The sequence below is a fragment of the Suillus discolor genome, assembly GCF_016758755.1.
Source record: "Suillus discolor strain FC423 chromosome Unknown F5147scaffold_2, whole genome shotgun sequence".
Classification (NCBI taxonomy): Eukaryota; Fungi; Basidiomycota; class Agaricomycetes; order Boletales; family Suillaceae; genus Suillus; species Suillus discolor.
In genome coordinates, this window is record NW_024541249.1 from 352,326 (window position 1) to 376,572 (window position 24,247).

A 24,247-nucleotide genomic window follows, 5' to 3' on the forward strand; every position below is an offset into this window, starting at 1 on the left:
TACCTTGATGATCAACAGAAAAACTGCATCTTGTTAGGTGACTCAAGCCGGGCCGTCTAAGATGGCGTCGCCATATCTACTAGGCTACGTCTTCGGGTTTGACGTATACTCCCAGCTCGAATATGACATATCCATTAGCCCATCAAAAATCCAGTGATGTCGGCGTCGCGATTCGCGCGATATTAGTCCTGGTGCCCTGAGATGGGCGGTGCTATTACGTAATAAGAAAGTCCTAGTGCCGTCAACTCTCACGCCCGAGTGAGTTACCACTACCTTTCGCATCGTTGTTCTTTTCGTCGCTTTCACCTTCGTTAACGGGCCATATGTGAATTCGAAGGGATGATAATACAGGACGAAGACGACCTCCTAAATTCAAAGGATCCTCCCGTCACAACTCCCGCCCTTCGTTATCCAGAGCGCGCGGCAGGCCGTCGTCCATTCAGTCCTCTGCCTGACTATGAAACCTCTCAGGCCTTGGCCTTCAATCATCTCAACAACGACTCCTTGATCTCCTTTTACAAATGTCCTCCAAAGCGGCGCTTTGTCGACTCCAGGTCCTGGAGGGCTGGCATAGCCGCTTTGGGCATGTATATTATCCTTTCAATCGTCATTGGCATACCCCTCATCGTTAAGGTCAGTATCTCTATTTTATGCGCTACCTGTCTTCTCAAACTACTCAGACCTCCCAGGAAAACACTAAACCATTCTCCTACACCTCTAACTATGCTGTTCCCTGGCTAGAGAAGATCACTACAACACACTACGTCACAAATATCAACAACCTCTCAACCTCCCTTGCAAATGGAAGTTGCAACGGATGGGCCACTATCGGAAAACTCGACGACGCGCAACATTCTATGGTTGGACAGTGCGTTTACGTTCAATCACTGGGGGAACAAACATGACTCTCTTTCTAGGCTTCTAAATACCGTATCACCTGACGGTCGATTCAGCATCACATCGAATGCATCGTACCCGAGTAGCATGAATATTGTCCTCGGTGATCTGTTTGTCGGCATAAACCCCAATACCTCCGTGACCGATACAACCATATCGGTCCAGATGCAAGCATCCAATGATGACCTCTTCGACCAGACACAGGTTTGCTTTGCATTGTCAAACAACGCCACTGGCCTCGCTATCTATGTATGTAGCGTTATTCTGCTGCAACGAATCCCATACTGACATGAAGCAGATACCAGATAACATGTCCTTCAACGATCAACTACTCTTTAACATCACACTGCTGTACCCACAAACATCCATAACTGCTCAAGTCGACTCTTTTGCTACTTACCTACCTTTCTTCACTCAAACGTTTGGCGATTTTGGCGGCTATGTCAATTTCGAGAAGGTTTTTATAGAAGGACCTGTTTCCAGAATTTTTGTCAGTGTAAGTGGTCATGTTTATACCTCATGCATTTATTTTTCATTTGCTTTGAAGTCTATCGAAGCCAGCGAAATACTGGTTGAAACATCTTTAGAGCCAATTTTTGGTCAGTTTGCAGCTTCACGTTCCCTTACTGTGAGCACGATACAGGCGTATGTATTCTCCTCATCTTTGAACGCATGCGGCTGATACATATTTTATAGACCTATCAATGTTAACGCCTCCCTCTTCAATGATCCAGACTCGAATTTCCCAACATATCTCGAAGTCAACACTGGCAATAGGTTCGTGGCTCATAAATTCAAAAAAATTCTTCTCGACCAAACACTTTTTTTTAGCAACCTGACGGCCAACGTCACGCTAAACGCGCCCAACAGAAGTCCTCCCCAGCGTCCGAACTTCATTGCAAATCTGCGTACTTTTTATGGCCAAGCTACAGCGAGCTTCGTACATGATCCGACATCACCACCAACGGCTATAAAGTTGCGCCTGGAGAATGACCTTGGTCCAGTCGATGCCATGTTTGATCAGTACTTTCAGGGCTTTTTTCAGGCCAACGCGAAACTAGGCACTGTGTTAGTGACTCAGGGTACTGCCTCTTCTTTGGATCCATTCGATGCGACTTTGGTCCGCAACTTCTTACCGAATTATGTTTCTGACACACGGACATATGGTTGGATAGGCTGGGGACTAGACTCAGGGGGCATTCTGGAGGAGCAAATTGGTGAAGTGGTCGTGGAGACCTCGATCGCAAATTGCACTTTGTTTTTTGACGGTTGAGGTCCGCACCGCTTTTATTCTCTTTAAGGCTCACTTGGGTTTTGTGGTTCGCATACACACAGACTATTCATCGATCTACAGGCTACCACACATTCATCGCTCGTTTGAGATGCTGTGATCTTTTTGCACTTCAGTGTACTATCATTTTACTTATCATACCTAGCAACGTACATAATAGAAGCAGCAAAAGCCGGACATGTGCATGAATCATGATCCTATCTGAATCATCGTTAATGGCCGTTTGTTCAGGAACATTGACTTTTGGGGTTATGGGGCTCAGCCCATTAATTTTCAGGGTCACTTTGTATATACTAGGACCTACATCATGTTCGGGTTTCGACTCTCGACCGGGTCGACCCTCATTGATTTATGAAAGGTATTACTAGGGGTACAACCATCACGCCTTCATCATTTTTGGGAGGACCCATCGTGCGCCAACAAGGTGCGCACAAGAGGCACGGACTTTCACCGAGACGCATGTCACCCACGATCGAATGTACAGCTGGGACTTTCGCACAAGCACGACAGAGATCTTGAACCGTTGGGGCGAGGTGGAGCATCAATGGATAGCCTGACGGCGGATCTGAAGCGTGGGCGAGTCTGTATATGATATTTAGGGATTTTATGGGGTTAAAACGGAACGGTGCATGCCTGATCTGATCGATGACGAAAAAGTGTTCGCAATTGCCTTGATGCAGTATCCAGTAAGGTTGGTGAATTCTCAACGTGAGCGCGTTGAAGGTGGTTTCACTGACAGAGGTCGAGGCTTTTTTGATTTGTAGCCGTTTGTCTTCAGGCGATTTTTGAATGTGAGCTATTAATTTTCTGTAGAAGGGGAGTTAGGAATCTGTTGACAACGGCGCTGTTCTAACATACTCCGCATAATCGGCAGTTGTTCTGCCATCTCCGTAGATAAGGTCCTCAATGCAGAACAAACACCCTGCATGCTCTCCTGTTTGGTTGGTGATATTATAGCCAGATACATCTCCTTCGGCGTCTAGCTCTTCCACTGGCATATCACTGGAGGCGCACGGAAGGATGCGCAGTAGATCACCCAATGTTTGCGTTGACAGTACAGCGTGTTGTGAGGAGCGCGTTAAAAAGCTTGGAAGATAAGATATACGGTTGTAAACTGTTAGCGAAATAACAGCGTTTGGATATGAAATTGAATCGGGGCTGGTGCTCCTGAGAGAGTCTGGTGTCGAGCTACGCGTCGCGCCGACATCCCCGTGATCAAGTATTTGGAGGACGCCTGTTCCTGTCTTCTTGGGTGCGTCGAGCGCGTTGTAGTCAGAATTTTTAGCAGCACGCATACAAAGCGCTGACTCCACGGTTAATCTGCGCAGAGGTAAGAAAATAGTGATAATACAGTGGAAGATACATACCGCCAACACCTGAGGTTGACAGCGTCAAGCTTCTCTTGGAGCTGTAGTGATTCTGGGGAAGATTCGCTACCTTCTGGAGCAACATGACGTTTGCGCTTTCTTCCTTTTGGCACCGGTACATCTGCTTGGCCGCGCACGGACGCTACTGTGGACTCATGCTGGCGCAGTACGTGCGCTGACAGTACAGGGTTATCCCATACTTGTTCAAGAGATGACTTGAGGTCTGAAATGCTACTCTGATATGCAATGAGCGCTAATATGGTGTAGTGGGGAGAGGGGCACCTTTCATTGATCTCTGCTTCGACAACATTTCTGTACTCGGGAGTTAGTTGCTCCCATGAGGCATTGGTAAAGGATCCTGATAGCACTGCAGAATTTGCTTGCTGTAAAAAATCTGCGACATTGATAGGCTGCGATGGTGGGCCAAAGGAAGAGTCGAAACCGCGACTCATATCAAGTATTAGGGACAGAGATTTAAAGTTGACTTGATGCTGCCAGCCTGCAATGATGCGGCTGCATTGCGGCAGTCTTTAACATTTAACTTCAGATCAACACGTGACCTAGACTCGGACGTCGCGTCGCGTCTGTCAGTCGTCATTGTCAACCTCCCCCGAGTGCCAACGATCTTTTATCGTCGCATCTGACCGTCATCTGCGTGTCACGGACGATTATATTTCGTTGTCTTGGTCACTGATCGTTTGTTGTTTCTTGCTCTCTTGCTATCCCGCTGTCTCGCTACCTCGCCGACTTGTTATCCCGTCTAGTTCTCTCGTCGTCTTTCTCTCGCTATTCTTCTCTCTCGCTGTTCTCGTTCACCCAATGTCGCGCGCCACTGGTAAAGCAGATATCTTCGCCAACAGAATCTCGTTTTTATTATCTCTCTTTCTAGATTATAGAAAAGCTCGATGTTGGCCACATTGATTAAAAAGATATCCTCTCACTCTCTCGAACCTCGTCCTCGCTGGCGTTGCCTCTATCTGAAATAGAGACCTGCGCACCCGCCGCTCCTCTACTACACCCGTCTTTCCCCTCCTGACCTCCTCTCAAGCTATTCGATACTCTTATACCCGCTCGTCTAGCTAATTTGCACATAGTGGACCCATTCCACGTCGGACACTTCAAGCATCATGAATGACCTGCATTCAAGCTTGATAGCGTGGCATCGGTAAGTCTCGTTTCTTCAACTTCTCTGAGCATTAGTTCAACTCTCACTCATCATTTCTTTAGTCTGACCACAGTCGCTGTTTCTACTGGATGGCGGATGCGCCACCATCTCCCCGTTCTTTTTCTATTTACGCCGCAGGACTGTCATCTGACGGCCGTCGTTCTTTCTACCGGATCGCGTATGTGCCTCCCGTTTCACTTTTTCTTTTTCCTCACATCTATCGTCCGATTCGTCCGACCAAAGTCACTCATTCATATGCTCCTTTCACCTTTCTCTTTCTTATTATCGTCCGACCCAAGTCACTCCTTCGTATATCCATTTCACCCTTCTCTTTCTTATTATAGACCGGCCCAAGTCACTCCTTCATATACCCTTCTCACCTTTCTCTTTCTTATTATCGTTCAACCAAGTCACTCCTTCGTATACCCCTTTCACCTTTTTCTTCATTTTCCGATGCCTATCTCTTCTTCCAAGCCTCGAGCCCGCCAGCTCACTCTTTCACTCTGTCCGGACCCTAGAAGGACCTGCCCCATTCACCTTCGCCCATTCGCGCACCGCGGTTTACACGCAGCTTCAGCCTATCATTATTTCTGCCCCAGACTTCGTTCATTCGCACACCACGATTTACATACAGCTCCAGCCTCTTATTATCTCTACCCCAAACTTCGCCCATTCGTGCACCACGGTTTACACGCAGCTTCGGCCTAAGTATTCCATTATGTCCTGGCTTCGCTAATACGCCCACTACGGTTTTTTTAGCTCCGGCCTATTTCATTATTTCTGCCCCGGACTTCGCTCAATCGCGCACCACGGTTTACACGCAGCTCAGCCTATTACGTTACGACTTCTTTTCCACACCGACGCTTCGCCTCGAACAGATCTCCATCCACAACATCGTTCACTCGAGGCTCATAACCATGCCTGGTCCGTTCACAACTCATCTTATACCTCTATGCATTATGACATTTCATGACTCACGACACTTTATGACGTACGACACTTATGACCTCCGATACTTTCTTATTCATTGTCCAACCCATGTCACTCCTTCATATACCCTTTTCTCCCTTCTCTCTATGCCACCTTTCCTTTATGTCCTATGCCTTATGCCACCTTTTTTCCTTTATGCCTTATGCCACCTCTTCCTCTATTCATGCCTTTATGTCACCACATGAAAACAAAACGCGATTTTCAAACTTCGCACTATGACATCAGGGCAGCTCAGTGGCCCGGGCAGTAAGCACTTCGGTCTTAATATGCGATGGCGAGACGAGAGACAATTCCTGCTACATACATCCGCCAGCCATCGAAATTTCAACATCACTGACAAAGGACAATGAATGTCTTCTCAACGACATACAAGAAACAACCCGTTTGTGTCAAGTCTACGAAAGATGAGCGATCAAAAGTTATGACGTTATGGATGAAAGCGTCCATAATTTAATTGGTCAATAATCAGCCAGAAGTAACATAGATTTTAGGCACGCATAGCCGCCAGCACGAGATGCAGCGTTGTCCACCACCCTGTCACACTGCGCTGCCTTCGAAAAAAGGTTTGGAAATAACTTTCACTCCCAGCTTGGCATCCAGATACAAGATTCAATACTAGCCTACCAATAGTGAGAGGATATAGCGGACTGTACATCTACCCTGGTGGTAAGGACATCGAGGCAGTAGTCGTCGTCCCGGACGTTGGTGGAGAAAATACCAGTGTGAATGGTCTTGTGCAGGTTAAGCATCAGCCGAGAAATGAGAGTAACGGATATACTGGAAGTAATATTTTAAATCGATCCGTATTTGTCGCATTGAGCACTCACCAGCTTGTGAAATTGCACAGACTGCCTCTGATAGCGACCTTGCTAATTGTCACGAAATAGTCAACAGAAGGTGCGAGTTTGCATGCTCACTGAACCAGACTGATTCAAGCTGTAAGCGCTGTGCAGCTCTATCGATATCAGTTTGTTGACTCACATAGTATGTCAGGATGTTTGGTATATGAATCAGTGCCATAGCTCTGAAGGCAGTATCCGGATCAAATTCGGTCGAATCATGAGTTCAGTAGCAACCTTACCCAAAATACATCGCACCTGTGTTCCATTAATTCAATGTTCACAATACAGATACAACGAATGATTCACCATCCTGAAATATGACATCCATGATATTTCTCGTAGTTGTCAGAGATAATCGTGGTAAACCCCTAGTTTTGCAGATTCTGTACACTGTGAGGACGAAGATAAGTAAATCAAAAACAAAGAAGGCCACCCATGCCAGCCCAATTCCTGTATTTGGATAAAGTCATGTTATCGAGTTGCATGAAATGGGACCTAGAATTCACTGACGGGCGGCTCTGCAACAACATTTAAGCAGGCGTGCAGAATGGCGAAGAGGATGACATACGTTTCTGCTGTATATACTTCATAACAGCCGATTCCTGGCAAGATTGCTGCATCACCTGAAACTTGTGCAAAAGTGACGGCCTAGAAACAATTAGTATGCTCCAGAGTCCAAAGTCCTATGCATGCACGTACACAAGCTACTCCCCCAAGAGCAATGATAATGATGGTCATCCAGGTAAGCAGATGTTGGCTACAGCCGTAGAGAGCATAAGTGCGCATAGCCATTATAACTGAACTTTTTAACATGTGAACTTCTCGCAATAAACTTTTGCTCACTGCAAATGATGATTCCTTGGAAGAAGATGTCCAGTTGTCTGGATATCGTATATTTCGAACAACTGGGTCTTTATTGAGCAAAACAACAGATATTCAAGGAACCAGAGAGAAACTAACGCCTGCAGAAAGAAGCCGTGAGCCCACAAGTCGAGTACATACATAACGAAATATAGAACCTCGTCTGAAACAAGAAAGAGTTCTACGACCATACTGCAGATAATGCCGAGAAGGGCGAGATAGCGATTGAGCAGAAATAACATTGCAGCTAGTCCTTTTGGGCGACGCCAAATGAAAGCGAATTCTTCTGGTAGAGTCAACACATGGTCGTATATCAGGATACCTACAATATCATGTCACGGTCCTAAAGCTAAGAGGCGCCAAAACTTACTGTTCCCTGCCAGGACGGCGTAAGTGCACAACGATCTGAAGGTACTTATTCAGTCACTAGCATCAGGATATATGGCAAATACATGCGTGTATCACTCACATCTGTTGTGCGTCCAAGTCAGTAGCAAACATTATGTTGAGGCAATATTCAACAGAAGGCGTTAAGAATTTGCGGCGACCCGTTAAATGTATCAGCCGGGATGATTTTGATGGTCCTTCCCACAATCTCAGGCCTCAAGTACTAGCCTGAGCTAACTGTAAGCTAGTGTCATGTATGCAGCCAGCCTGCAAGTAAAACACATGCGGTCAACTTCGCGAGTAAACGACTCCAAAACATTCTGGACATACTCATATAATGCTGCGCATGGCATACCGCTTATGTGCTCCGAGTCCAGTTCGGTCGGTGTATCACTGATCTGTGTGTGAATGGTGTATCAGCAAATTATGAGCCGCCATCATCGTTACGATGATCGCGCTCGCTCGGAGTCGATCCGAATTCGCAAAATGAATTTACGTAAATAACGATTATTATGCAAAGAATATATAAATTCGAACTTACCTTAGCTATCCCAGGTCGCGCCCTTTGCTTGCTACCTGAACAACCTCGGTCGTCCCTAGGCAGACGCAACGTCTTCGCGATCCTGAATCATGGGATATCTGAAGGAGTATATTGATCGAGGAGTGCAAACTTCATGTTCCTCACAATCAGCAACAGCACCAGACTTGGCAGCGGTTGGTGCTCCTCAAGCTCCCTTCGATGACTATGACTCTGGGCCGCTTTTACACGAGTTCACGATCGGGTTGCCATTAATCGACCCAGAATTATCTCCTTCACATTTTTCTGTTCATGATAACAACGCATATAGTCGGTCCAATCTCCAGCATAATAGCCCCGTTAGCCCCATGTGCGCACCCTTGATATCTCGTCGCGTTCCTAGGCGCAAACTATTCCTAGTCGAACGTCACCCAGAAGGAAAAACCGTCGAAAGACGCGTGATTTCTATGCCGGACGACATGTCGGCGCAGCATATCAAGTTGGACTCTCAAAATAGCATGCGGGTGGTTTCCATGCCCGAGTATCTCGCGGCTGCTGTTGACCTGTCTCTGGATTCGATTGAGTCTCCTTCCGCAGGCGCATCCTTCGGGTCCTCGTACATTGAGAAACGCCATCGAGTCAGAGTTTGTCCCCCGCCTTCAGATGTCCCGCACACGCCTTCTCCACCGTCATCTCCCGAGTCGATCCTCATCATCGACAGTCATGCCCAGCTTCCTGATGGATTCCTTCGACGAAGACTTTCCAAAAAGACAGCCTCACCCGGACATGGTTTGTGTTGACTAATAATTGCGACGCTGAGGTTCATTTTTCTCCATGTAGGCTGGGCGACATGGGCAAGTTCTCCTCCCCGCCCTATCCCAGCACTTCATGGTCCGCTTTCTCTTCCATATGCCCGCTGTCCATCGTAAGTGAAATATGTAATGAACGCAAAGTAGCTTACCATTTCTAGGGGAGCTGAAGGAACGATCATCGAAGAGCCAGGCAACGTCTCTCGAATGATATGGGGCTTAGGCCAAGACGAATCTTGTCAATATCGTGGTGATAGCGAACATACGGATGACGACATACGTCATAAGTCCGCCCCTCACTCCCAGGTCACACCTCAAACGCAAAAGAGACACGTACTCCAGAAACCTCATCAGGTACGAGCGGCTGCGAATAACAAGAAAACATTCAAAGGGGTCGCTAGCGGAGGAACTTCCACTGTTCATCATCGCCCTGACCATGAACGTCGCATTCATGGACACTCACAGACACCCCATCTGCGTGAGTCAAAAGCTGAACCAGCCATTAACGGACTTCCTTTCTCGGGTTCTTGGCGGTCCGAAACTGGTATACCGACTGTTCGCGAATCGGGGGCCCACAAAATAGGCTTTGGCTCATCGTTCAACGATCAAAAACTTCTCTTGGATTTGCAGCTCGCATTTGCCCAGCAGTCGCTTCAGAACACTGCACTCAGTCAAGCTTATCCTGAAGGTCTCAAGCCCGTTTTTCCGGTTTCGAATCATTCTCATGCCACTCCGGTTTACCCGAAAATCTTCGTGGAACCGCGTCTTAATGAGGTGGTCAATGCGGCACAACGTCAGTCCGCCATGGAGATTGCCCAGCAGTATCGTCAACGTCAGGAGTTCCGTCTCAAGCAACAGGCCGCTCTACCTACTCCGCCAAGTTCTTCCTCTCCCCAGTGGTCATCAAACTTCTCGCCTTATCAGTATCCTTCCGTATCTCCGGAGATGGACATGCAAAACACATTAGGTCTATCTCATCACACCCAGCAAGTACAATACCCCTTCTTGGATGCATCCCACCCAGCCAGGCACTTGTACGATCGCCAGGATAACAATGCCGAAACTCATTTCTTCGATGTAGATGGAAATGGCGGCTACGCTTCTGTGCTTTCGCGTCATGACAGGGACGTCCCTTCTGCAGTCCATCGGCATCCTTCGGATATCCCTGGTGGTCTTGCCAACTATTTGCGCGATATGCAGACATTGTCTTCTCAGCAGCCTCGTTATGCTGGTACCGCCGAACTTCCGCTGGCGGCAGCAGCTCGCCACCCCGTCAGTACTGGTCGTACTGTTGTTTCCGTTGCTCCTCCCTCACCTGAGTCGCCTGGGTCACGGTCTCGAAGTATTTCCTATCAGCAACCCAGGTCTGTCCCCCTTGCGCGGTTAATACAACGCCGACTGTCTTCTGTACCGGAAGAGGAGCTCAACGGTCCTGCGGACACCTCGTCTGTGTCTGCTTATCGATTCACCGATTATCGCCCGCGCAGTCTTTCCTCCTGTGATTATTCTGACGACAATATAACACCTCGCAGGTACCACCAAGAACAGCACCTTGGTGTTCCTGCTGTCAGTCATGCAAGCGTTCCTAGCCCGGACTCTGTTGACGAATATGAAGCCCAGCCGTACTCGTTCCTTCATGGAGCATCGCCCGCAAAAGTCCGTCTTCCTTCGGCGCAGGAACAGGAAGAGTACCTTGATCAAACCCGCGTACAATCGCGGTCCAAGGGAGGGGGAGTCGTGGACACATCACAGCAGCTCAAGAAAAAGTCGCGCGGGAGGAAAACAAGGAGCGACGTGTGTCCAATTTCCGCTCGATGACGTCTCTACTACTGGACTGCAGCTTTGGATTTGTTCTTTTCATCACGTTTGTCTCCTTCCAGCATCGTTTTCATGTCTTTTTTCGCGGATTCCTCAGGGACGGTCATAGATATTCATCTTGCACGCATACTGTTGATAGACGGACTTGGGCAGATCGCACATGTATTAATTTCATAGCCAATTGTTATTGAATCGCACTACAAGTACATGTACCATTTCACGGCTTAACGAATAGATCAGTGAACTTATCGACTGGCAACCTGGACAGCGACCGCGCATCAGTTACAGTTGCCAGGATCCTTGTGGGTCGGATCAGTACTCAGTACTAAATTGCATAAAGTACGCTGACTCACTTCTGTTGGTGGGCCTCATTGAAATGTGCGGAGATGTGCCTCTTGAACTTCTCCATGAGAAGAGGGATACCTTCCTCGCGGCGACGCTTATGTCCTACAGGGTACTCGACCTCAACCTCATCAAGAATTGTGCCGTCGTTCAATTCGACGAGGAGTGCATTTCCAATAGAGCGCTTTGATGGTTCATGATAGTTCACTGAGAATGTATTGTCCTCCACGCAGTGAATTTTGGCGCGTAGCACATCGATACGGAGATCCGCAGCAGATGAGTCAGTGTACGAGTTCGAGGTTAGTTCACCAAAGATAAGCGGGTATGCAACCATATAGCTGATTGCGTGGCTTTAGAGTGACACGTGAGCGGATTTGCACCGTCATGGATAGGTTGGGATACTTACTCTCGGTCAGCGAAGTTGTCCAAGGGACCTTGCTTGTCAATGATGCGAATGGCAGCCTCCTGTGTACGGATGCGCACGCTCTTAATGTCGTCTGAGGATTTGCCGAGTGCTTTGAGCTGCTTGTGGATGGTATGTGCGGCCTCGACTGCGGTTTGGGCATGGAATTCGGCGGGATACGAGATCTTGAACAGGACGTTTTCCATAATGTATGAGCTGAAGGGCATTTGGAACTCAAATGGCTTTCCCTGGAAGTCTAGTTCAGTGGGGTGGAACTGCTGTACTTTTGGGGTATCTTACTTTGAAGAGGACGTCGTAGAAACCCCAAGTCTTGGCGGTGAGGACTGAGGGGAGACCAAGCTCGCCCTTCTTGACGAGAAGAGCGAGGTTGACGGCACGGGAACAGGCATCACCTGCTGCCCACGACTTGCGAGGGCCAGTGTTTGGTGCATGACGGTAAGTACGGAGGGATTGACCATCGACCCATGCTTGCGAAACGGCGTCGATCGTTTGAGAGTGTGAAAGACCGCTGCGTGTACCATCTTAGTTGTTGCATTCAACTCCAAAGGTGCACTTACAGGAGTTTGGAGACAACAGCGGTACTGGCAACTTTGACGAGCACGACGTGATCGAGACCAACGCGGTTGAAAGAGTTGAGCAGGGCAAGGCCACCTTGAATCTCGTGTGCTTTGATCATGCCCTCGAGAATGTCGCGGACGGTCAGGGGTTGTCCCTGGCGAGCGAGGTGGTCCGCAACCGCAAGAATAGCACCCAAGTTGTCTGACGGATGGCCCCCTAGAATGTGGAGTGAGCTCATATGCAAGATTTATCACGCATTCGCACTGCTCGACATGAGAGTCGTGTACCGATCTATGCATCTGGCTTGATAGCGAGCGGTTCATTATTATCCTACTCACATTCAGCAGCGAGGAAGCAGTCATTGAAGTCCAACCAGCGGATGATTGTGCCAATATTGAATGCGCCACGAATAGGATCCAGCTGGTAATTCGTTCCGGGAACCTTGGTGCCTGTATCCAACAGTTCAGCAATTTATCATTCATTCATATACGGATGTCGCACCATTAGGCACGACGGTGCCTTCTACAACGGGTCCAAGGAGCTTGGTACACTCCGGGAAATTCAAACCCTCCAGTCCACATCCGATAGTGTCTATGAGACAGAGTCGTGCAGTTTCGAACGCAAGGTCTGAAGTGACCTGGTAGTTGTGAACATAGTCTGCAATGTCCTTCAGGACCTTGTCCGGCTCAGGTCGAATGGTAGATTCTCCGTGGTGAACAGACATTGGGCGTGCAGCAGCTCGAAGGATCAGGTTACTTGAGACCCCAAGTGATGATCGATAAGAGATGGAAGCACCGATCGACCGGTTGAAAGACCGTGGCACACGCCGAAATAACAACATCACTGAGCAAGGAAGAAAGGACGGTCCAAGTTGCAAGTCGGTTCAACGAATCCAAGTGCTCGCTTCCCGTGGGCAATAGATTCGGCTATACCGTGTAAACTAAAACACATGTTCGCATCATATGATCCCTGGGAGGCACTTTCATTGTCGCTTCCGAGACAAGTTGTCTATACATAAAACGAATGCACCGGAACTTGTACAGCGTATCAAAGTACTACTATGCACGTCGCTGCCGCATATTTTGCAAACGGATTGTAAGGTGAAGTGCGCATTTTAGTATGCAGTCTTCCTTGATCTTAGTAATATTTGTCCCTTTAGCAGCCCGCGTACTCTCATGTTATGGGCGACGCGAGGGCAATGGAATTATTGCTTCATGCCCTATCTGACTTTTGCGAGGTTGTCAAGCCCATCAAGTATGATATATATCTCCTCTGCAGGCTAGGACAAACAATCAATTAATCACTGGCAAGCACATTGCCATTTACACAACTTCAGTTCATGATCTCTGCCTGGCACGAAGGAACTACTAGATATCGATATATTCGCTCAACAAATCGAGCGGTATTTCACAGCGTTATACAAATTTTCGGAGAACCCCACTAGATGATCGTCCCTTCCTGGTAAGTGTATGTATTCTGCCAGCAATACTGCCGCATACGAAAACCCCACACATACGTTGCACAACAACATTGGTATGGAAATAATTGCGTTCGCGAACCGTGCACACGGATCATGATGCATAATGGTGTTGCCCCAATGCGTCGTGCTTATATTGCAGGGCCGCTTGGATATACTGAATCCTGATTTAAGCTTCTCCGTCGCGTTTTCCCTTTCGACGGTTTACTCAAAATTTTCTTCATGCCATTCTCTACCGCGGCATCGTCCACTGTCGCTCTCGAGCACCAACACATCCTTTTATCTCCAACTTCTCCCATCAACCTTCAAACTTTTTCAGATGTGCGTGACTCGGAGGAGGCTGCCCAGAGCATCGCACTCCGCATGATCACCAATGCGTGCACAGTGGACGGTGTCCGCATCGGTATCCACTATTCGAAGGAAGACAACAGTGACTGTTTTCGACTTGTCGCTTCCCATATATCCACCTGTCTACCTTTATCCCCATATCTCTTTATCATAGCAACCACCAGTGTGTCGCCAACAAGTGTTGGTAGTGATGCCTGTGTTTCAGACGCACTCATCATCTGCGGGTCAGATGAGGATGACATGCAGCGGGCTGTGCTTCTCGCGTCTTCCAAATTTCCAGGACGAGTAGATGCAGTCAACAACAAGGGCACTCTCATTGCTCAGGCTGCATCCATACGGCAAATTGGCTCCTCGACATACCACGAAGCCGCCTTGTGGGACATATTGTTCAACTCCGTGCAAACCCACAATCCTCATGCTCCTCCCCCCGGATCTCGCAGCATCGACCAAATTCTCTCCGACGCCCGGGCGAAGCTCGAGCGAATGACGCCCCAACAAGCTTACGACGCACTTCACGATCCCACATACCCGGTGCCCGTTTTTCTCGTGGATATCCGCCCTGCTGCAGAGCGCGGTCGTAAAGGCGAGATCCACGGATCTCTTATCGTCGAACGAAACGTTCTAGAGTGGCGTTTTGACCCACGCTGCGAAGCGCGATTAACAGTTGCAGATCGCTATGATTCGAAGATTATATTGTTTTGTCGTGAAGGGTACACCAGCTCATTGGCTGCGGCGTCCCTGCATGAGCTTGGGTTGTTGAATGCGACCGATATAGTGGGCGGTTATGATGCGTGGATCGCGGCTGGTCTTCCATGTCAATAGGCTATTGATGAGGAAAGCTATCAAGTCAGTCGGCCATCGTTTGAGTCTAGTGATGTAATTGATGGGACATGCCTAGATTCAATCAACAGAGGACTTTTATGAATTGTAACCAGCAGAGATGACACTGCAGATGCGGCGGCCAATACTGGGTGTAGGGTGGCTGGGGATCTGTGCATGACCGATATCATTGCTTGGCGAACTTGAAATAGCAAGCTTGAGAATGTTTTTTATTGTAACTTTATTGTGTACAAGACTCTCATCCGGGACACATCACATACACGTGATCGCGTCACTAATGTTAATGAATACCTTCGAAGGACCGAAAGACTTTACCAAGACATAGCATCACCAGCGCTATACTTCACAAGAGGTGATGTGACTGATCAGATCAATCAAGTACTGATTCATTGCCACAGCATGGCCAGAAATCATTAATCAGTACTCAATGATATTCGTGTTACAAAATGTGTTCACATTTGGTGCCAATACTACTGCACCCCTGGCTGGTACCTCCTGGACCAGATCAAGAAGAGGTTCAAGTACGCCGACTTCTACCGCACCACCTGGTCAGCTTGAGGACAGCATTAACGGTTCGTCTCTCTCTTCCGCCTCATGCTTTCGTACACATAGCTGACGAACGTCGAAGTCAGTGTCATCTTCTGCGACCTCTTCACCTCCACTATGCCCCCTCTCTTTAGTTCTCATTTGTCGACTGCGAATCATCCCCCATCCCACCTCCCTGACTGCGTTTCTTCCCCATTCCCAACTGTCCTTACTCTTGTTTCTTGACTCCCGGTTACGTTCTCGCTGTCGTTGGTGCATGCGCGTGTCTTGCTCGTTGGATCGCCGTTCAAGTTCGTTTCTTTCTTCCATCTCATCTTTTCGCAATGATCACCGACGACCTCAACCTCCAGGCCTTGGCGAACCTTTCACGCTTCGTCTGTTCCCTCGACTTTGTCTCGGTTCTCTACTCGTTATTTATCAGTTGGTTGTCAGTAACAACGGATGCTTTGATCGTTGAATCGTTGCCTCGATATGTTTCTCCCTGCGTTGTTCTTTCGTACATATGATTGAGAACGTTGACACCTAGGTCCTGGATGCGTGGACTTGTACGTACATATATAGCACGAATGTCACCGCTATACGTTTACCAAACTCACCTCTCACCCACACCCATTCTTCAACAATATGACCATTGTCTCAAATGATCCCACTTGGTGGCCGTCCATCCATGCATATCGTTTTTCCAGCTATTTTGGAGGTTCGTGGAGAGCAGTCGGATGTTGAAGCTGAGCGCTGACTCGGATGTCTCAATCTAACCTTGGCTCCGGTATCGCAGTTGCCGCTTTTGTTGGGGTGAGCACGATATGATTAAAGGATTACTGATATCTTACAAGTATTTTCAGCACTCACATTCGGACAAGAGGTATGTCGATGCCATGACCGGAGCAGCCATCTCGCTAAGAATCCTTTTATACTAGGTCGAACCCATCTGTGAGTAGACCCTCATGGCAGAGGGAACACACATGAAAATACGCTTATTTACAGAGACAACGCTGGTATCTAATGACAGTGCTGCATCTCACTGTATGTAGCTTGTTTGTCGTAGTTGCCATTGTGTGCTGACTTGAAAGTATCCTAGGTGCGCTACCTTGGAATCCTATCTGCTGGCACTGCGTATGTTCGGAAGGCTAAACATTTGGTATTGTGCTAATCGTATATCTCTTATAATCAGTTTGTCCATGGTTGGTATGTCTCCTTAGTACATTGGATATCTCTACTGTACAAACGAAGGAAAGCAGTGTACAGAACGGGAAAGTCGAGGAGCGAGATATGTATATAGGCGATGTCGCCGGAGCAAGTTTCAATTCGCTCCTGCTTCTAGATCTCATCTTTGAGACTCGTAAATTACCTCTCGTTGTATCAGAAGCACTATATGGGATATTGACTTTTGTCATATGATGTGACTGCCTTGTAGTAGTTGTGGGATCCAGTAGGTGAGGCGTCTTCAGGATAAAAAGCAGCGAACTCTGGCTACGCCGTGAAAAGAGCATGTTTGATTGAGACGAATACGACTCATGTATGTTCCAATACAATGCTAGACATAATTTACAAGTTGGCTTTTGTAGCACCAATCTATACCCGAAAATAATGATCTTGTAATGCGATGCTATACTCTAGTCGTCATGGTATTGTGAGCACTCATATCAGTGAAGTTGTCTCAAGTAAGAGAACGATACCTAAAAACACGGTAAGCACCATCAAGATCGAAATTATAGTTGAACTCACTGTGCACGATGGAAGGTATACTCTGTGTGGTCACGTCCACAACCAGATCTGCTTTCTTGGGTGCCTCATACTCGGTGTCAACACCAACGAAACCCCTTATCTCTCCGCGACGCGCTTGAGCATAAATGCCCTTGCGGTCAGTGCTCTCGCAATGTTCGAGAGGTGTCGCAACATGAATCAGGAAAAAGTTCCCTCCTGCGCCGCCATTTTGGAGAATAGTATCCTTCACTAACGCTCGTGACCGTTCTTCAGGGGCTATAGGTGAAGCAATGACAGCGGCCCCCGCGCGGGCCAGTTCGCCTGCTACAAAGGATATGCGTTGCAGGTTCTCGTGACGCTCGTCCGGTGTGAAACCTAACTTGACGTCATCATCTCGTATGGTCTCGCCAAGGAGAAGGGATACGCTGCGACCGCCCTGTTCGTTGAGTGCGACTTGGAGGGCCTTTGCAATGATGTTCTTTCCAGAGTTGTAGAAGCCAGTGAGGCAGAGAACAAAGCCCTGCTTGTTCCTTGGTGGGTAACTTTCTCGCAACCTCGTCACCACAGCCCTGATGCGCTTGTCAAATTGATGCGTAGTATTCCAAGAACGGGAACGTACTCGTAACTGAACCAGTCAGGGATATGCGCCCCTGACTTTAGTCGCCTCCGCAGCTCCGTGCCAGAGATATCCAGAGTCTGCGCTCCAGCAGGTATTTCGTCCACCGGCTGATACTCATCGGTAGAGGGGAGGTATGTCATCTGTTGGAATGGAACCATCTCTATTTCAATTTCATCTTTGTACTTCTCAACAAGTTCCTGTGCGTCATATGGGCCGTAGAAATCTTTACCCTGTGAGTTCTTGCCTGGTCCAGCATGGTCACGACCGACAATGAAATGCGTTGCACCAAAGTTCTTTCGGATAATTGCATGCCATACTGCCTCACGAGGACCTGCCATGCGCATTGCGAGAGGGAGGAGCGCAAGGTGACCCATTCCATTCGGATACTTGGCCATGATGGCTTCATATACGCGGACACGAGTATAGTGATCGACATCTCCTGGCTTTGTAAGACCGACGACAGGGTGGATTAGGACGTTCGCCTGATGTTGGCGAGCAGCACGGACAGTGAGCTCACGGTGAGCACGGTGCATCGGGTTTCGGGTCTGGAAAGCGACAACTCTGCGCCATGCAAGTTTTTTAAAGTGGGCACGGAGTTCAGTAGGGGTGTCTGCCAATCCTTTTTTTAGCAAGGTAAGTAACCCCAACACTGATATGACTTACATCGCAGAGCAACATAATCAAAGTGTGAGGGCGCCTGTATGGCTTGTACCTTCCCTCCTACATAGAAAGGTTTGACGCGGTTGCGGAGGTACGCGACGGAAGGGTGTGCTGGATCATCGGCACCAAAAACAAGAATAGACTCCTTGACGCGGTCATAGGTGTAAACGTCATCAACGGTGATAATTGCAAGTGCTTCGTCATCACGAGGATCTCGGAGAGTAATACGAGCGCCAGGCACTATGCTGAGACGCTCGATATCAGCAGAAGACACGTCAAGAGTGATAGGCATTGCAAATAGTGTGCCGTCAGATAGTCGTAATGTATCGACGACGCTGACAGGATATTTCAGTGTGACTTTCTGTGGCTTGGATATCTCTGCTACCTTGTATAATCAGCTTCGTTCATGAAGCCTTCTAATGGACTGAAGCCGCCATTTATGATTAGTTCGAGATCACAGAGTTGACGCTATTCAAGATTCACATTCAGCTTCAAGATAGTATCACTTGAGAGACGAACCTCTGTGAGCACAATGTCCTTGAGCTTCGCAGCCTCATCCTTGAGCTGCCCTGATATCGGCTCATCCCGTGAAACAAGGTCCTGTATTATGCATAGATGTTAGATCGCGTACGGCGCGTAGATACAAAAAACGTACCTTCAAAATTCCGCCATGAGGGGTGCTGGCCATTTCTAATATTGTAACTGGGTATCAAGCTATGCAAACCAATAATGAGAGTTTAAGAGCTTACATATGAGCGAAAACCTCGGTGATTAGTTATGCAGCCTGCTATCTGCGATGAGACGATATCACGCAATCGTGAGCTAGTGGCATGATGACGAATACTAGAAACGACTTAGTAACTTCGGAAGATGTAACGGCTTGCAGATTTACTGCCAGCTGAAGCCTTTCGCTGGTGCATATGACCGGTCATATGACGGATTGAACAGTTTGCAATAAATATACTCAGATACTACCAGGCTCTAAATTAAGTTGGTTACGACGATATACCTGTTACATAAGCCATGCCCGGTCGACTCGGAATCCCCTGGTCATCGACATCGATCACCGCTAACTATCTAATAGGTTTCTGCATTCTTCTGGGTGGTTCAAGCTTTACTTATATGTCAAAGATAGAACGGATAAATAGAAATCCGTGCACAGTGGGAGTCAGGCATTGAGCTACTCCGCGGGATACTCTGGCAGGCCTCCAAGGACTCGATCGCCGTTCCCATGCATCCGTCTCATGCTCGTCACCCGTCCACGTCGACTTGATCAACACCTGTGGTTTAGGCAAGCCTTACGAACGGAATGGTCTGTTCTGGTGACCCTCATGCGTATCTTGACACGTGTGCTGTGTTCGCAATGCAATATTTGTTCTACATACAGGTTCCAATTGGAGTCTGGAGTGTTCTATTTCTCACTGAATTAGGGTCGGAGCATTCCCCCCTCTGATGATACCTCAAATGACAGTGCCAAGTATTTGTCAAATGCCAGTCTCTCACCGATGCCAACATAATGTATTTGCTCATGGCATGTTAACAATGATTTTAATATATCATAGTTTGTAATGAAGACCTTGCTCGAGACAAACAAGGAAAGCAACACTCGTGGCAGCCTGATGGGTATTCACATATTTCCAAGAGCGTTCCCGAATAGTAATCGTCAGTGACTCAGTGTGAAAATGTACTTGCGGAGGCCATGAGATCGGAGGAAGAAAATAAATAACATATTATCTTCCTGAGCTAACAGATCCAACCGCGGCCTAAGCATCATGGCGTGTGGCCAAGCGTGAGGCGCATGACTCGAAGTTGCAATTATCCAGCTTTCTTCGTGAAAAATGTGGACAACTTTGACATCCCTGCTACATTGGCCTTCTTCAGCTTCTCTACACCGTGTGACGACTTGGCATCTTTTTTCTTCTTCTTATCTCCTTCGTCAGCTGCGTCAGCGTCAGCACTCGCAGTAGCCTTGGTATCTTTTTTCCTCTTCTGATTTTTATCGCCAGCTGCGACGGATTTTGCAGGCTTTGCTCTCTTCTTGGTGTCGGGAGCTACGGCGAGCAAAGCGAGTTCTTCATCTCTGACCATTTTCACATGAGCGTCCAGTTTGGAGAGACTAATGACCTATCAGTATCTGCTAGTCAGAGTAAACGAGACACATACTCGTAAGACGCAATCAAGTGCTGCAATATATCCCGGGGGAGGTATTGCGATAGCAACTCACAGGCTAACTTGATCCGTCCCACTGGATAGAATATGTCAGCTAGAGACAAACGGTGGAAAATAACGCACATTCAAGTAGTTCCTCTTTTCCATCATCCATCAGACCATCCTTCGCAAGGCTCCGTACCAGAGTGCGAGACATCTCAGCAACCCTGGGGTCGGATAAGCGTCCTACTTTTCCCTTGAGATTTTCCAGCACAACGTCATGAGAATATCTGTACACAGTAATCTCATCCGTTATGACTTGAGCACAGACATATTAATAAGTGGTTGTGCGACACTCTAAACACTTACTCTTCACGTCGCAAACACGCTTTATAGAGGACTGGACAAGATCCAGAGACAGAAAGGAAATGATGTCATCTGCGGAGACATTTAATGACGGATCCTTCTGAGCATCTTTCTCGGAAGCATCAGCAATCGTCGCAGAGACTTCCTCTATGATATCCTGCATGGGCCGGAAGTTGCCTTTCGATCCGTCGCGCTGTAAAACAAACATCGTCCTAGGGACTAGCACAACGTGTATGAACAACATACCGCTTGTGGAACACGCAAAAGATACATGAGCAAAAACATGGGGTCCATAGGCGTCATCACTATGAGCTTTCCATCTGAACACCTGTGCGTCAGGAATACATACGATTGGGACACCATGATCTGTACAACGCACCAGCAACAACTCCCTCTCCTATGAACCAGGTCCGCGCATTTGTCGGGGATATAGCTTGCACCTCTAATATGGAACTCTTCTTTGTGGTATCATCTTGTGCGTGTTGATCATGGAGAAAGAACAGTGAAGCGACACCTTGTCGTTGTAAGCGTCGAGAACGACATTAGTCGTATATCGACTAACCTGTACGCGGGTGTGGAAGTCTTAGAAATCGAGTCGCATGGCCGGGAGGGCGATTTTCTTGACTTAGTCGCGCAGTCAGTGTGTCAATAATGTCTGTACGGAATGGCAAGACACGTCGATATGGAAGCTGGTGTGGACAAGGCGAAGAGCTTACCAAGTGGCAGTATCGCAAGGTGAGTCGACATCATGAATGAGTCTTCGACGGTCTAGTATTGTATCAATGAGGCCTGGGTATATGTATAAAGTTGCAGTGGTATTCAGTGAAGACTCAGATTTGTTCGCGTTGTTTGCGTGTTGTTTTGCATGACTGCCATTTAGGGACACCCCCTTATTGGCGGTAGTAGTGGCAAGAAACACATCTGCATTACAATGCTACAGGAACTTATACGCTATCACAAGTCGCTGCGCTGCCCACGCTCACAGAAACAACGCCCGTAACGTCCAGAATATTAGATGGGCAACCCGTTCCAGTAATAGGGGGATCGGCCGCTGTTCCAGGGGTAGACGCCGTTGGGCTGGTAGGAGCGGCCGTACCATCCGGAGCAGCCTGTGGCGTCGTACCGCCGTTGATAGTAGCATCTGGGACGGTCTGTGGCGTCGTACCACCGTTGATAGTAGCATCTGGGACGGTCTGGGACGTCGTACCACCGTTGACAATGCCATTGGGAGCAGTCTGGGGCGTTGTACCACCGTTGATAGTAGCATCTGGAACAGTCTGGGGCGTCGTACCACCGTTGATAGTAGCATCTGGGACGGTCTGGGGCGTCGTACCACCGTTGACAGGTGCCATTGGGAGCAGTCTGGGGCGTCGTGCCACCGTTGGCGGTACCATCTGGGGTAGTCTGGGATGTTGCACCTGAGGGTGTGGATGACGCTGCTATTCCGCTCGCCTGTGTGCTATTAAGGCTGTCCGACGCGTTGATGTCCGCGACAGGGCTGGTGCCGTCGACAACTAGGATCGGAGATGCCGCAGTGGAGGGAGTGGTAGGTGGAGGTGGGTCGGACTGTGGTGTCGCAGGTGCACTCCCGTTGTCAGATGCGTTGCTATCCGCAGGACCGGTGGTTGCAGCTGCGTTTCCAGAGGGACTGCTTCCCGCAGGGTTGGCAGGAGTTCCGTTGGAAGCGTTGCTGTTGGCGGGACCATCGGTTGAAGTTCCAGATGTCGTGGACCCAGTTGCACCTCCAGGTGTCTCTGAAGGTGTATCCCCCGGAGATGCAGGACGAGCGACAGAGTTGGCAGGTGAAACGGCAGGTGTAAAAGCTGCAGGGGTCGTCGAAGACCCAGCAGCGGAAGAGCCTGTGTTCTGATCACCTGACGCTGAAGAATTCTGCGGAGGGCCTCCTGGATTGGTTGTACCAGCCATGCTATCACTCCCTGCTGGACCGCCGAAAGCTCCAGAGGAGCAGCCATCTTCCTTACGAGCAGCAAGTATACCAGAGTATGAACGACCAAACTCGTGGCACCAGACTAGGAGGTCGATGAAAGTGCGCTCGGATAGTCCGGCGGGAGGGTTGAGTTCTCGTCTGCCAAGGAGCACGAGGGCGTGCCGAGGGTCTGGATAAGTGACGTCTGCGATGACACAGGAGGAAGGTGACTGGTAGGGCGAAAAAGTCGAATCAACAGTGCATGAATAATGGAGGTTTAGGTACTTACATATTGGTGATGAGTGGTAACTTCAAGAGGCACTGCGAGCACGGCAGGGAGCACGAGAGCGAGCATTGAAAGGGAGCGCATTATGAACGAATGTGGGGTAGCAGATGCAAGCAACGAGTGTAAGAGAAGAAGTTGAAGTCGAAGAACAAAAATGGATTGGGTCGGAGAACGTGAAGAACAAGCTTTTTTATGTATCAAGCTCAGTGGCTGACACGGACTGCTCGATCATCGTTGGCTGACAGATCTATTTTGGAACGACGTCAACGCTACCCGTTGGTGTAAACAAACCAAAATACGTTACATGTAAATATCTTTTTAGGTTCGTTGTATTCTGTGTCAACAATCTACTTATAAGTCTGGGCCTCTGTCATGGATATGACTCTTCGCGTGGTGGTACGGCTATATCGACGTTCGCCTTGGTGCAGCAAGTAAGAGCTCTTGTGCAGCCTTTAGGAATGGTATCGAGTACGAGCCACGAGAGAGGTCAAAGGATTCGTGAAATAATCGTTGTGAATGAGTGGATATAGCCGACTCAAGAAGCCCCATAGCTCGACCAGATTGTTTTGCACACTGGGTGTGCCAGTAAGGACCAGCAGGACACGTCAGTGATATGAAAAAAGGAAACGCCTTACTAAGTTGGTACAGGGAACCTACTATACCCCGGACTTTGTTGAATCGTTCCTGACGCTGTTCTTGAGTCGATCTTATGACCATAGTATTCTAGAAGATCGATTATCATGGTGTCATCAGCACCAGCCTCGCAAGACAGCTATGAACCTTACCGCTTGTATCTTCTGCTTTTTTCTGAAAGTTTGTGCCATTGTCGATGCCAGAAAAGTATGTGTGATTGATTGCGTGACTAGTAAGTCTAAGCGGTACTTCAACATGTTGAATGCTCCGATCAAAAGCATTGTTAAATATTAAATAGATTAGATAGATGCGGCTCACTACTCCTAGCTGAGCTGAATATCATCGTCATCCAATGACGCTGAGGCCCTTCTTTGCGACAGCCCAAACGATGTACTTGGTTTTCCTCGCGAATTTATAAACATAGA

The 24,247-nt window shown here is 48.3% G+C and overlaps 12 protein-coding genes across 12 annotated transcripts; 5 read left to right on the forward strand and 7 right to left on the reverse strand.

Moving 5' to 3' along the window:
- Nucleotides 1-262: 262 nt before the first annotated feature.
- On the forward strand, nucleotides 263-2,432 carry F5147DRAFT_625170 (uncharacterized protein). Its single transcript, XM_041432666.1, has 7 exons — nucleotides 263-633; nucleotides 681-868; nucleotides 918-1,146; nucleotides 1,196-1,393; nucleotides 1,445-1,542; nucleotides 1,594-1,674; nucleotides 1,729-2,432. Exons 1-7 carry the CDS (start codon nucleotides 340-342, stop codon nucleotides 2,168-2,170), a joined length of 1,530 nt encoding a protein of 509 aa, XP_041299414.1. The 5' UTR covers nucleotides 263-339; the 3' UTR covers nucleotides 2,171-2,432.
- On the reverse strand, nucleotides 2,433-4,051 carry F5147DRAFT_664735 (snRNA-activating protein of 50kDa MW C terminal-domain-containing protein). The gene is made up of 5 exons (XM_041435038.1): nucleotides 3,838-4,051; nucleotides 3,556-3,786; nucleotides 3,047-3,508; nucleotides 2,822-2,995; nucleotides 2,433-2,770 (listed from the first exon to the last, which is right to left on the reverse strand). Exons 1-5 carry the CDS (start codon nucleotides 4,005-4,007, stop codon nucleotides 2,530-2,532), a joined length of 1,278 nt encoding a protein of 425 aa, XP_041299415.1. The 5' UTR covers nucleotides 4,008-4,051; the 3' UTR covers nucleotides 2,433-2,529.
- Nucleotides 4,052-4,579: 528 nt separating this feature from the next.
- On the forward strand, nucleotides 4,580-5,533 carry F5147DRAFT_117557 (uncharacterized protein). The gene is made up of 2 exons (XM_041428101.1): nucleotides 4,580-4,720; nucleotides 4,783-5,533. Exons 1-2 carry the CDS (start codon nucleotides 4,683-4,685, stop codon nucleotides 5,426-5,428), a joined length of 684 nt encoding a protein of 227 aa, XP_041299416.1. The 5' UTR covers nucleotides 4,580-4,682; the 3' UTR covers nucleotides 5,429-5,533.
- Nucleotides 5,534-6,178: 645 nt separating this feature from the next.
- Nucleotides 6,179-8,261, reverse strand: F5147DRAFT_756946 (uncharacterized protein). The gene is made up of 14 exons (XM_041440361.1): nucleotides 8,131-8,261; nucleotides 7,883-8,067; nucleotides 7,784-7,818; nucleotides 7,570-7,735; nucleotides 7,396-7,457; nucleotides 7,252-7,349; nucleotides 7,121-7,200; nucleotides 7,063-7,070; nucleotides 6,859-7,002; nucleotides 6,792-6,807; nucleotides 6,692-6,734; nucleotides 6,628-6,636; nucleotides 6,538-6,575; nucleotides 6,179-6,487 (listed from the first exon to the last, which is right to left on the reverse strand). The coding sequence occupies exons 2-14, from the start codon at nucleotides 7,912-7,914 to the stop codon at nucleotides 6,331-6,333; spliced, it is 888 nt and encodes a 295-aa protein (XP_041299417.1). The 5' UTR covers nucleotides 7,915-8,067; nucleotides 8,131-8,261; the 3' UTR covers nucleotides 6,179-6,330.
- A 169-nt stretch (nucleotides 8,262-8,430) lies between these two features.
- Nucleotides 8,431-11,088, forward strand: F5147DRAFT_601846 (uncharacterized protein; the record flags this gene model as incomplete). Its single annotated transcript, XM_041432239.1, has 3 exons — nucleotides 8,431-9,112; nucleotides 9,158-9,242; nucleotides 9,288-11,088. 3 exons carry the CDS (start codon nucleotides 8,431-8,433, stop codon nucleotides 10,942-10,944), a joined length of 2,424 nt encoding a protein of 807 aa, XP_041299418.1. The 3' UTR covers nucleotides 10,945-11,088.
- F5147DRAFT_664753 (putative 2-methylcitrate dehydratase) lies at nucleotides 11,089-13,232 on the reverse strand. The gene is made up of 7 exons (XM_041435039.1): nucleotides 12,770-13,232; nucleotides 12,607-12,717; nucleotides 12,268-12,484; nucleotides 11,990-12,218; nucleotides 11,693-11,937; nucleotides 11,298-11,636; nucleotides 11,089-11,243 (listed from the first exon to the last, which is right to left on the reverse strand). Exons 1-7 carry the CDS (start codon nucleotides 13,107-13,109, stop codon nucleotides 11,162-11,164), a joined length of 1,563 nt encoding a protein of 520 aa, XP_041299419.1. The 5' UTR covers nucleotides 13,110-13,232; the 3' UTR covers nucleotides 11,089-11,161.
- Nucleotides 13,233-13,669: 437 nt separating this feature from the next.
- F5147DRAFT_664758 (uncharacterized protein) lies at nucleotides 13,670-15,207 on the forward strand. Its single transcript, XM_041435040.1, has one exon. The coding sequence runs from the start codon at nucleotides 13,968-13,970 to the stop codon at nucleotides 14,913-14,915; it is 948 nt and encodes a 315-aa protein (XP_041299420.1). The 5' UTR covers nucleotides 13,670-13,967; the 3' UTR covers nucleotides 14,916-15,207.
- An 813-nt stretch (nucleotides 15,208-16,020) lies between these two features.
- On the forward strand, nucleotides 16,021-16,895 carry F5147DRAFT_117661 (uncharacterized protein). Its single transcript, XM_041428102.1, has 8 exons — nucleotides 16,021-16,176; nucleotides 16,255-16,271; nucleotides 16,322-16,341; nucleotides 16,397-16,409; nucleotides 16,464-16,502; nucleotides 16,558-16,592; nucleotides 16,651-16,664; nucleotides 16,715-16,895. The coding sequence occupies exons 1-8, from the start codon at nucleotides 16,104-16,106 to the stop codon at nucleotides 16,756-16,758; spliced, it is 255 nt and encodes an 84-aa protein (XP_041299421.1). The 5' UTR covers nucleotides 16,021-16,103; the 3' UTR covers nucleotides 16,759-16,895.
- A 55-nt stretch (nucleotides 16,896-16,950) lies between these two features.
- F5147DRAFT_625184 (uncharacterized protein) lies at nucleotides 16,951-19,197 on the reverse strand. Its single transcript, XM_041432667.1, has 7 exons — nucleotides 19,118-19,197; nucleotides 18,982-19,062; nucleotides 18,848-18,930; nucleotides 18,466-18,797; nucleotides 17,803-18,412; nucleotides 17,205-17,752; nucleotides 16,951-17,155 (listed from the first exon to the last, which is right to left on the reverse strand). The coding sequence occupies exons 1-7, from the start codon at nucleotides 19,148-19,150 to the stop codon at nucleotides 17,118-17,120; spliced, it is 1,725 nt and encodes a 574-aa protein (XP_041299422.1). The 5' UTR covers nucleotides 19,151-19,197; the 3' UTR covers nucleotides 16,951-17,117.
- An 826-nt stretch (nucleotides 19,198-20,023) lies between these two features.
- Nucleotides 20,024-21,795, reverse strand: F5147DRAFT_664769 (ribonuclease H2, subunit B). Its single transcript, XM_041435041.1, has 8 exons — nucleotides 21,693-21,795; nucleotides 21,539-21,631; nucleotides 21,356-21,490; nucleotides 21,223-21,296; nucleotides 20,980-21,169; nucleotides 20,755-20,928; nucleotides 20,626-20,707; nucleotides 20,024-20,578 (listed from the first exon to the last, which is right to left on the reverse strand). The coding sequence occupies exons 1-8, from the start codon at nucleotides 21,724-21,726 to the stop codon at nucleotides 20,278-20,280; spliced, it is 1,083 nt and encodes a 360-aa protein (XP_041299423.1). The 5' UTR covers nucleotides 21,727-21,795; the 3' UTR covers nucleotides 20,024-20,277.
- A 38-nt stretch (nucleotides 21,796-21,833) lies between these two features.
- F5147DRAFT_117783 (uncharacterized protein) lies at nucleotides 21,834-23,614 on the reverse strand. The gene is made up of 3 exons (XM_041428103.1): nucleotides 23,494-23,614; nucleotides 23,193-23,436; nucleotides 21,834-23,133 (listed from the first exon to the last, which is right to left on the reverse strand). The coding sequence occupies exons 2-3, from the start codon at nucleotides 23,271-23,273 to the stop codon at nucleotides 21,988-21,990; spliced, it is 1,227 nt and encodes a 408-aa protein (XP_041299424.1). The 5' UTR covers nucleotides 23,274-23,436; nucleotides 23,494-23,614; the 3' UTR covers nucleotides 21,834-21,987.
- On the reverse strand, nucleotides 23,404-24,218 carry F5147DRAFT_117811 (uncharacterized protein). The gene is made up of 3 exons (XM_041428104.1): nucleotides 23,975-24,218; nucleotides 23,494-23,912; nucleotides 23,404-23,436 (listed from the first exon to the last, which is right to left on the reverse strand). The coding sequence occupies exons 1-2, from the start codon at nucleotides 24,101-24,103 to the stop codon at nucleotides 23,592-23,594; spliced, it is 450 nt and encodes a 149-aa protein (XP_041299425.1). The 5' UTR covers nucleotides 24,104-24,218; the 3' UTR covers nucleotides 23,404-23,436; nucleotides 23,494-23,591.
- Between the last annotated feature and the right edge of the window lie 29 nt (nucleotides 24,219-24,247).